Below are 12,425 nucleotides of genomic sequence, written 5' to 3'. Positions count from 1 at the left end.
TTATAATTTGAATAAATTTCATAAATCAAATTTTAGAATTTGAGTCCAAACGGTGACTGAATTTGACACTTAGTGCCCCTTTAATTGGTAAAGTTCATTTTATCTACTAGGCCTATGCCTAATGTTATATTAAAATTATATATGACCTTAATTTTTAATGATCATAGAAACAGATGTAAACTGTTCAAAAAGATATCTCCATTAATATTGTTGAATTGGGGTCACTGGTCATCGTGAAATTAGATGTTCATTGTATTTGAATATTTTGAAATTAGTTAAATAGATAAATAGGAATAAGCACAATAGAATCGTGCAATGAAAATAGTTTTCTGAAATTCCATTTCTTTTTATAATTAGTTTCTAAAATATAAATGACCAATTAAATGTACATAAGTGTATGCGCACAACTGTAGTTTGGCCAAATATGACTTGACACTTATTACTTGAAATTACGAACTGAACAATTTTTCAATTGTATGTAAAATTATCGCTTTTAAATATGATGCAACATAGGTTATTGTCCATTTAATTTTATCGTCCGATTAATCAAAGTTTAAAGGAAATTGATATATTTAAAAGAACATGAAAAAGTCCCAATTAAATGTTTATCATTACCAAAAATGCGCACTTTTGGGACTTAATTCGTTTAGTTTGTACTGATTGACCTCAATATATAATTAAGGAAATGAGATAGCAATAATTCACATATGCTCTTTTTGAAGATATTTATCATTTTGAATGTGCAAAATGCCATTTATGACATTATGCAACAAAAGCAGAGCTTCCTCGACATTTTCTCATTTTAATCGTAATTCCCACATGCATTTCAAACTAAATGTCACCAAATATATGAAAACAACAGGTTTGCATATAATAGGAACTAGACCATAAAAAAAACGTCGTCCGGCGCATGTTCCCATAGTAATAAATTGAATTTCTAAAACAAATTTTACTCTGTTTTCTAGTGATTGACACTGACTGACTAAATTAGAGATTAGTTTTGACGGAATTTTGTCCCTTTAACGGAAGCCAGAGACCTCATTTTCCCGCGAGGACAGCCATCACAAAAAGTAATATATCATACTGATTTCAATTTCTCTATTGTAATAAGTACAAGTTAACAAAATTGCCGGGAATCGATCTAATAACCGTTTAGGTTAGAATTGATGGACAGACTGAAACATTTTAAGGAAAATGAATAATTGGCCGTTTGATACTTTGGTCAATCTAGTGTCCCATGGTGACAATAGTAAACTTATTGCAGTAATGTTACCTCTGTATAAAATGAACATTAAGCTGCACCAGTCTGTGGAAAATGTCTTGAAAATTGCTAGACTGGAAATTACTTTGCTGGTTACGTGTTTTTGCCTACTTTATTTTTGTTCTAAATGGCCCCAAACAAATTATCGCTGTAGATCATTGTATCTTGATATTTTCACACATTTCTTAAATTCATATCTTATATTAAAAATCTATTTCCATTTATAAAATACGATAATGCTTTAAAAGAACATCAACTATAAGCACCAAAATAGTTCATTATAATAAAAACGATATGACATGAGATTTATTATTGTGAAAAGTTTTGTCGATATCATCTTGTGAATATACAAAACTCTATTAAATACAAAAAAACTTAAGACACCAAATAAACACCCTATGAGTGTATAAAACTCTATTAAAAACGACAAAAAACTTCAAATACCAAACAAATAATTTCCGATATGTATAATGATTTTATGTCAAATATCACGAAATATCTATAAAAATAGTGAGACGTGCACATGTTTCTATTTTCACCAATAAATAAAAGATAATTAGAGACATACAAAGTAATTTTTCATGAAGATTTCTTGAATGCCTTTTATTGATATTGTTGCAGCTGGTACGGGTCATTAAAGGCAATGAGCAATCAGAAATCGACCATGTCTGTAAGTCATTGATAATATGCACCATATCAATTTCAGACTGACCAACTTACAACTTTTGACTTGTTACAGTAAAAACTGTGTATGACGCATCAGTTTATTATAGTCATTAACAAGTTAATGGAAGAAGCGATACGAAATATAACAACTCTAGTGAAATTGATCTAATTAATATTTGTGTTCTGCTGGTTTATGGACATGGACAGGAAAAGCTAGTATTAAATGTTCGCTTTCATTTTGGTGTTATTTCAGACGAAAGAATTGGAATTCAATCTCAAATTACGTTAAAAGGAAAGGCGAAAGATACCAGAGGGACAGTCAAACCGATAGATCGCAAATCTGACAATACCATGGCTAAAAAAGAAAAAGACAAACAGACAAATAATAGTACACAAGACACAACATAGAAAACTAAAGACTAAGCAACACGAAATGTTTCCTTAATTTTTCAACATTTTGTTGCTGTTTCTAATTGTTTTTAAATTCAACATTATGTGACTTTGACGACATATACTATACAAACATTTAACAAACAACAAACCCGACTTCTACAGTTTAAAGAAGATGCACATAATACAATATATGAAATTATTCCTGCTATGTCTTAAATTTCATAACATTTTTTTCTTTTAAAGTGCATGCATTATGAAATTATAACAAAGGAAAACGTATTTCAGCTTTATATGTATTTTGAGTAGCATGCAAAGATAACGAAGATGATTTACAAAGAGTGGATATTACCCTTGAAATTCAATTAATTAATAATACATTATCATAAACATTTGATGATAAAATATAAAAAGTGTTTGACGAATACAAACGTAGTATTTTTTAGTCCGCAATTAATAATGTTATAATGACGTCATATTTGCACAATCTTCATAGCCATAATTTTGAATTTGATTGCCAATAGTTAATATCTGTTTCTTGGACCATCATTGGAAGCATTCATTTACCAATATACGTTCTATAAGTAGGAATCACAAACTTAGGTTATTTCAATTATACAAATCCGGAATCGTGAAAGGGCGTAGCAAATTATATTTCTCAGTTTCTCAGAAGGAAATACTTAGTAGATCTTTAAATGCGTTCTGACACGTTAATTTGATATAGAACTGGAATTACAAGATAATTTTGCAGCTTTCAGTATTTTCTAAACAATTCAATCACAAAAAAAACGAACTCCGAGTATTGTGAAGCACGAATAGAATTGGTATGATGAGCTACTGGTCCAAGGAAGACACATACATAATGGTTTTAAACATGTTTAACACAACTTTTTGGAATTTTGGATCCTCAATGCTCTTCAACTTTGTACTTGTTTGGCTTTATAACTATTTTGATATGAACGTCACTGATGAGTCTTATGTAGACGAAACGCGCGTCTGGCGTACTAAATTATAATCCTGGTACTTTTGATAACTATATATGAACCTTCCTCTAACCTCTGAATATGAAAACAAAATGAAAAATGATATGGTTGGATATACCATATACTCTGTTTTTTTCTATTACATAAACAATTAACAAACAAAAAACAGACAGCACCAAAAAAACTTATAGTTACTGAATACTTATGCTATTCAAAATTACAACTAGTGAATAAACAATGCTTTTCTAAACTAAGATACCAATCAGTATCTATCCAACGAAATAAATGTAAAGACGTCATAAGCAGCATGCTACAAGCATCTCTTTATCTAATGCCAAAATTTAAATATCGACAAGTTGTAGGAATTATGTGGTGTTTATACGATAGAAATACGTTTAAGTTGTTTTACTATTCAAAACAGTTTGTTCCGATAGAGACCATATTAACAAGTTTAACTAAATGCTAAAATAGCAGTTTCCCCTCAAAACAACATGCACGTGCAATATAAACGCACATCTTGTCTCTTCCGCTGCGAATGTAATTTCTACTAAAAGCTTAAGCTTAATTGCAGCGATCAGTATAAAATCATAATATGCAGTGCGTTAGGAAACAAATAAAGACCTACTTACCAGTTGGGGAACAAAATAAGAATGTCACCAACATTTTTAACACAGAATGCTTCATCATCGCTCAACTTAACTACGTCCATTTATGATCTTTTTGTTTATAATGACCACAAATGACAATTTAATTCATTTTACCTCCAGTGTTTGCTCAAATTGTAAGGTAATTGAAAATATTATTCCGTTTTCTCTGTAAATTGTTTGTCAAGATATTATATATAACACATTAACAACATTATTATCACATGTTCATATGTTGAAGTCTTGTAATTTGATTATTTTAGTATGATCGTCTTATTTTAACGAGACCCAGAGTGTCGTCAATAATATTGTTAGCTCAATAAGATCTTACAGTTTTAAAACAAATAAAGTGACATGTATCAATATTGCTCATAGTGAGGAGTGTATCTGTCAAAAATCAACAAACGTAGGATTCTTAAATTATCTTTATTAAGAAAGACTTAACTTTTAAAGGATACAAACTTATTCTGTGCTTAAAAGATTATATTGCTGTTTTGCAGTCAAACAATCAAGCCATTAGAATTACGCCATAATACAGAAAACGGTAATATCTCCTAAGGGAAAGAACGTCATTTTCTATCCACTATTCATTACCAAAATGGTACTCTAGAGTCTAGAGTTCTACTCCACGAGAAAAGCTCAAGAATTCATTTCTTCTGACATTAGATGAACCAAATAGAATTTGGTAATTGGATTTGAGCATCAAATGTGTCAATGTAGCAAACTTGTTTTATTTAGATTGTAATAAATACAGAATGATATCTTTATTGTATTGTTTCTGTGTAGACTTAAGACATTTCAATTGATTATGTTTTCTTGTATACCGGACAAAGCAAATTAACAGTATGACTCAGATAGAGGATCAAATCAGTGTTTTAATTTTTACAGTATATTGGTTTCATGGAACTTAGATTTAATGTGATAGAAAGATCAAACTCTAGGTTAGATGAAGCAATCACTATGTTATAATTTTGAAATCTGATTGATTATAACATCTAAACAGAGTCTAATATGAAACACTATGACTCGTTATCACACTTATTTCTTTCATTGTAAACATTTATGGATTTATATATAACTTCACAAATCGAGACCTTCTTTCTTTGAAAAGACTTAGTTTTTTAGTATTTACTTTTTTGTATGAAAGACTACAATTTTGTCTATTTACAAATTCAAGTTATTTTTTTCTCTAAAAATATTGATCTCATCCTAACTTACTGTGAAAACTAATCAAACGTTTGAAAAAACTTTGTTCATTGTTGGTGCCAGTATTAATTTATTTATTCTGTTTTTCGTGATAACCATTTTCCTATTTCTTAATTGGTTTTTTCGTTGTTTTAACTGCAGAAACATCATCGATCGTAATAAAAATAATATTTTTCATTGCTAAAATTTATTAAACATGGATTTATATCTTAATAATTGACCAGAAGTTTTTTCCGATTTGACTACAAATGTAAAATTGTTCATTTTTTCATTGTATAAATAATTTAATCAAATGAATAAAGTTGTTATTTAGGTAGCGAACAAATCTAAGAGTTGTTCATATTCCATTTGCATTTACTTAGCCAATAAAACTGTTTACTTATTCCATATGTGCATTAACTTATGGAATCTTTTGACCTTGTTATCTTTTTCTTGTTTTTTAGATCAGATAAACAATAACATATTTAAAACAATTGAATTACCCTTCTGTCATTTCCATGTTTTGGTTTATAGCAAATTAAACTCAGGCTCATTGTTATACATCAGTTATTCGTAATATTAACAGCATTGTCTGATGAAAATTACATGAGCCATATCAATAAACGCGAGTTCCCAATATTTTATGCAGTAGAGGAAGTATTTCAAACCTGCATCTTTTAGTAAAATAAAAAAAAATACATTGTACTGTAGTAGTAGCAATTCAAAGCTTGCAATTTAATGTGTGCACATGCCCATCATTGCAGATCATGAGTTTTACTGGGAGAGTTTATTTAAAGTTGATTTAGGTTGTATATTTTTTAACTCATTAAATGTATAAAAAAACAGTAAAAAAAGAGACGGATATACGAAAGGGATATTCAAATAAAATTAAGAAAGGAAACGGGGAATGTGTCAAAGCGACAACAACCCGACCATAGAGCAGAAAACAGCCGAAGGCCACCAATGGGTCTTCACTTATTAGTCCAAAACAAACTGCAAACAAAATGGTAAACCGAGTAACAAATATACCATGCCATGTGCACTGGAAGGGTCGCATCCTCATGGTTTTAGATTATTTTCCTTTCAGTTACCAATATTTCAATTTATGCGGAAAAGATATCCTAGTTGAATGTTCAAAATAACTATTGTTCAATTATTCAATTTACATTTTACCAGAATCGAAAGGTGGCACATATTAAAATAAACTTTCAAAAGACCAATTGAATGTATATATGTAAGAAGGAGCAACAAAAGACAAATAGAAAAAAAAAACGCGTTCAGAAATAGATCAATGTCTTTGCAGGCAAAATATAATGGTAATACAAAGTTCAATATATACAATAGATAACACGAAAGAGAGACCAATACATTTAAATTTAACATTAACTTTAAAACAGATAATTCACACATACTTTTTGTTATCTAAGTTAGGGGGAAAGCGCCAGAGGGCAACCAAACAATATTGAATTTAACCGGGTTACTATTTTTTTTCTCAAAAGATCATAGAATGGTGTTTTAGATATGAAGAAACGTCAGTGAACTTTGAGTTACTACTACTAATTATAATAGCTCATGCAAAAAACCCTGTTTTTGTACGCAGAAGTAGACTCTCTGGAAAGATGTTGGGTTTATGATTGTGTCATCCAGTAAAAAATCTCAGAGCCAGAAACACAAACAAACAAGAGATGGTGTTTGATTGATAATTAGCTTTATTGGATATTGAGATTAAGGTGGAATGTGAATTACGAGATAAGAAACCTAAACAGCCAATTCCTGATACAGACAGAAAAAGTATGTATTGAAATTTTCCATTGCGCTACTCTACTTGCAGATTTATTTTTTGTATTCCTGAAGAAGAATTTATCCAAGGGCTTGTACAGAAAGGAGAAAAGACATTAGCCCAGTCTTTTGATTTCACCTTTCAGTATATTGATGATGTACTGTCTCTTAATAATAATAGATTCAATGATCACTTACATTTAATCCAAGTGAAATTATAATGAGATACTACGACACAGATAAATCTGCTTCATATTTAGACCTTTTTCTCGAAATAACTACTGATGGTAGGTTAAATACCAAAAATTTATGACAAACGCGATGATTTTAATTTTCCTATAGTCAACTTTCCATTTCTGTGAAGCAACATCCCAGCGGCACCAGCATATGGAGTACATGTGTCTCAATTGATACGTTACCCCAGAGCTAGCTCAAGGTACGTTGATTTTGTTGAACGAGGATTACTGCTTTCTCAAAAGTTGCTAAGACAGGGCTATGAATCAATCAAATTAAGGTCATCACTCGTCATTTTTACGGTCGCCATCATGAGCTGATTGGCGATTATGACAAAAGTGTGTCAGAAATCATATCTGATATTCTTCCTCAGTCATAATAACCTTCCATCATTACCGAACTGAACAAAGAAATAACACGACGGGTGCCGTATACAGTGCAGGAAATGCTCACCCTTCCGGAACACCTAATTTCACTCCCGGTTTTTAGTGGAGTTCGTGTTGTTTCTTAATTATTATTTGTAACTGTTGATGTAAATGTCTTTTGGTTTTATGAGTCTTTGTTTACTCCTTGGTTATGGTTGTTATTCTCTTTACATTTATCTTTTTGGAGTCCTTTTTTAAAGTAAGATTTATTCGCTGTTAATCGATTTGCTGTAATGAGAACATGCTGTAGTGTATTTACTTGAAACTGAAAATTTCAATATTATTATTTATTTTCGCATAATAGGAGGGACAGTTTAAGTCGACATTTTGAGTACACTTTTGAACACCGGTATACTACTGATGACTTTATTGACACATATGTCTTCCTTCCTAATCTATTACTCGATGTATGTCACTTGACCGGGCGGGGTTTAACCGGTTCGCTCATAATAAACAAGTCCATCTATAGATAGGTGTTTTAGGATAAACTCATCAATGAAGTGTCCAGTCATTTTTTTGTAAATTCCTTTGATGACACTGATAGGTGATTAGAAATCAGTAATAATTATAACGGCAATCATCCTTATCACACACATCTTCAATTAGACTTTCCTTATGCAAATCAAAACGTAAGCTCCGCCCGATCAGTTGAAATAACAATAACAATGAGCGTCACTGGTGTGTTTTATGTAGACTAAACGCGCGTCTGGCGGTATTAAATCATAATCCTGGTACCTTTAATAACTATTTACACCACTGCTGGTGGACGTTTCGTCCCCGAGGGTATCCCCTTGATTGTATTCTTAATAAACTTTTGAGTTTGAAGCATCGGTTGACTACTATTGTCCAAATTTGTCATTATTGTTCTTTACAGGTAGTGTAACTTATTGAAACTTTTGAAACAAAATATTTCCAAGTATGTTTTTACTTACTTACTTTGTCTTATTAGTATCTGGGCGTTTTTCAATAAAAGCGTAAATTTCAGACCTAAAAAAAATGGAAAATCAACTTGTCTAAAATTTAATTTCAAGAGTTATTTTGAATACCTCTATAATAGACCTGTTTGTAAACAAAAAGTGCAATCTTAAATATTCTTTAAAATGATATTATTTTCATAATTTGTGTACTGTTTCGTAGGGGACTTTTGTCCCCTACGAAACTTCTTCTAAACACACATAGTTTTTGCAATTTTAAATGTTTCCTATAGACATTCCAGTTTGTTTACTTTAAATACTAGAAAAAACATATTTTTTTCTGAATTGGAAAACCATTTTTATCGATAAAGATTAGACAGTACTTCACATATGAAGGTTCAACTCATGTTACGTAGTGGACATTTTGATGCGTTTCGTAGTGGACAAAACCGTTTCGTAGTGGACAAAAAGTTTCGTAGTTGACATCAACCCTATTATATGTTAATAAAAACATAATAAAAATTACATGAAACTAACCCTTGTTATTTGTTTTGCACGAATATAATTGAAAAAAGATTAAAAAAAGACTGAATGGTAGTGGTAGTGTCCACTACGAAACGTTTTTCTCCCATACTTGTTTCGTAGGGGACCGTTTCGTAAGGGACGTATTCGCATGTTTTATTTTTCCCCACAATCCCTATATTGCAATAGTAACAAGACTGATTGTATTCATCAAAGCATTTATCAAGCTGTACACTGATATTTTTTTCATAATTTTAAAACCAGATACTGAAGGAGATTTGACCCGTTTCGTAGTGGACATTATCAAAAATACGGTATCACTCTGATCCATTTGATGTGCTCAATTTTTCTTACCAACAATTTAATTGCCGTTATAAAAGCATCACTTCTTTTGTAAGACTCTAATGTTTATATCTCTTGCAAACAAAAATTACATTGATTTTTTTAAAACTGTTTATTGGCAAATTTTAATGACTACGTTTCGTAGTGGACATTTTGTGAGGGACACACCTTCTGAAATTAAAAAAACTATATTGAAAGCTGTTTATTAAAATATGTTGGCTCTGAACATACTTTTGAATTATTAAAGAACTTATGTAAAGTAAAAAAAACATTTATTTCTTCCTTTTTTTACGATATTTTAGAGTATGAATGTTGAATAGGCGGTCTAGGGACATGCCATTTTGGTTGTTTTGGACCATTCAGGAGTCAATATCTTATCAATCCCTCTAAAAATAAACTGTTTCTTTGCTTTAAAATGTTAAATCTAATTCAATGTACTAACTGCACAAAAAATTACTTGCAAAGATCAAACACATTTTTTTTAAAGTGACTGGGACAAGAAAATACGTTTTTATTGAAAAACGCCCATCTATATGCCATTTTGTTTTCCTTTGTTAAAATAATTATTTGTTTGTATAGTGAATAAGATTATATTACAATGTTGACTATTGTGACCCAATTTGGTACACTTTAACCTATTATGCCTGTTTTGCTCACACATTTTTGTAAATATAATGGAATTATTTGTGACAGTTATACAAGTGAGAAGTTTAGCTAGCTTTAAAACAAGGTTTACTCAAACATTTTCTACATTAGGAAATGTCTGTTCCAAGGCATAATTTCTGTTAAATTGAGTTGTATTATTAGAACAATAATAATGATTATGGTAATAATAACAAGTTAGAGAAATTCCGTTGTTATTTAAATAAATGTCTAGAAAATATGTCCATAAATAAGATTTGTCGTCTTGGTTTAAAATTGAAAAACAATGTAACTAGCTTTAAAGTAATCAATTAAACTATTTTCAATCAAGTGTTTGAAGGTTATGTTTTTATATTCGATTCATCTCAGTTGAAATTGAGTTACCGTTCTTTGGTCATGTTTTGATTATCATAATTAAATGTCTGACAGAGTAACTTGAATACTTATTCATGTAATCTATGATTAGGCATTATGCATACTTGACTGCCACAAATTAGATATTAATATTATCCTTGGTCTTATTTTATGATTTGAAATGGCCGATTAATGTAACTTTGATTGAAACATGTAACAAGACTTTTAACATGTCTGGCTACTCATAGTAGTCTAGTATTGCATAAAAGCTCTGAAAGAACTCTGAAAAGTTCATTGCATACTACAAGTAACATAACTTAAAAGATCTACAAATAGTGTAAAAATTAACATTCTATATCGCAAGATGTGTATTTTATCGGATTTATCAACGGACCAAGCATCTCCTGCTTTGCATGTATCACACGCCATGCAAATGCAAACTCACAAATTATAACAATTGGGAAAGGTCACAATCAGAAAGAAACAGATCTTACATCTTATGTCGAAACACAAGACCGCGAAAAACAGGTATCTTGTAGGATGTGACATACAAACATTATATCGGATGACTAACTCATGATGGTTACCATAAACTAGGGTTGTGTTGACATCAGCCTTTGTTGCTCGTAGCCCTAGCAGTAGTTTGGGTTTTTTTGTTACAGGAGCACCAATCTTACTCTCAGGATAGTCTAGATGCTTATATTATGTCAATTTAAGCATCTGAGGAGGATGCTATTTTCTCAGTTTAGTTAAAAATTGTTATGAAATTGTAATTCGAGAGTAAACTAGTTCAGTAGTGTGTGCCAAAATTTATGGAGTTTGATAAAACTGAAACAGAATCAATTGATAATGAAATGCCCCTATACAATTAAATTAGTTTTTCTCTCATTCTGTTTCAAGAAAACTTGAAAATAAGACAGAATGTAGGTGTGAATGGGTTTATATATATGCAAGCATGAGTAGACTTGTACAGGTGACAATGATATAAAATCACTTAACTGTAAAAAAAATAAAAAAAATAAAAGTTGTTACTTGTCTGTTAAATAAGATATTCATCCTTAACCTGTAAAGCCTTTTACTTCCTTACAGAATGTCCATCATCTATCACATTCTATGAATACTTGGATGACGACCATTTTCAAACAGCACTTTAAAAACATAATATGTTATATCTAAAATATTTTGTACATATGATGAGTTAATATAATTTTAACTTTTGGTAATTTACACTTGTTAGTGAACAACAAATTATATCATAAAGATAATCTATTACTGTAAATGTATATTTATATTGTTCCTTACTTAGAATAATGAATGATAAATGTGTATATGTTGACATTTCAAATTCCTGCTTAAGAATTTTATGGCCATTTCTATAAAATTATACTGCTCTCAATCTATTTGAGCAGTCAAAATGTTATGACTGTATACTTCCATGTCATATAGAGTCATGACCCGATAACAATATTTCCTCCTGAATATCTAAATAGCAGTTGTCTGAACCACTGTTGATTCATTTACTTTCGTGGGTATCAATTTTCGTGGATTGCTGAAAACTTGCATTTTCATGGATATTTGAATTAGTGGTTTTGCCAATCTCTGTATAAAAAGCCAATTGAAAATATGTTATTCGTTGAACATTTGAATTCGTGGTTTGCCTGTACATACGAAACTCACAAAAATTAGTATCTGACAAATACTAATGAATCAACAGTATATTTATCTAATGACGACCTCTTCAACCTGTCTTTGTTTCCAATGTAAACAACGAAGCTTGAAACGACTCAAACATTTCTTTAACAATTGTTGGAAAAACATATTTCACTTGTTAATATTTTTTGTTCAAAACCTGTAAATCATTATAACTAATGCTTATTGTTGATATATAAGTCCAAACTCAAACGAATTCGTTCACCATCAATTTGGTTTCAACAGATCACATTTTATTGCAGTATAACATTACTCTGCCAGATAATAGGCCTTTTTAAAGACGGATTTTTTCCAAATATTTAAATCAAATAAATAAATAACAATAACACAATAAACAACAATTGAGAATGTTTTTTTCTAGATTGCAGTATAAA

At 30.4% G+C, this 12,425-nt stretch overlaps 1 protein-coding gene across 1 annotated transcript in view; it reads right to left on the bottom strand.

Moving 5' to 3' along the window:
- LOC143071563 (lachesin-like) overlaps nucleotides 1-4,112 on the bottom strand; it is an 84,941-nt gene extending 80,829 nt beyond the window's left edge. The window contains exon 1 of the mRNA XM_076245940.1: nucleotides 3,930-4,112. Coding sequence (XP_076102055.1) covers nucleotides 3,930-3,987 — 58 coding nt within the window. The 5' untranslated portion in view covers nucleotides 3,988-4,112. The remainder of the gene's footprint in view (nucleotides 1-3,929) is intronic.
- Between the last annotated feature and the right edge of the window lie 8,313 nt (nucleotides 4,113-12,425).

The sequence above is a fragment of the Mytilus galloprovincialis genome, chromosome 4 (assembly GCF_965363235.1).
Source record: "Mytilus galloprovincialis chromosome 4, xbMytGall1.hap1.1, whole genome shotgun sequence".
Classification (NCBI taxonomy): Eukaryota; Metazoa; Mollusca; class Bivalvia; order Mytilida; family Mytilidae; genus Mytilus; species Mytilus galloprovincialis.
This window is presented reverse-complemented; position numbering and strand designations above follow the sequence as displayed.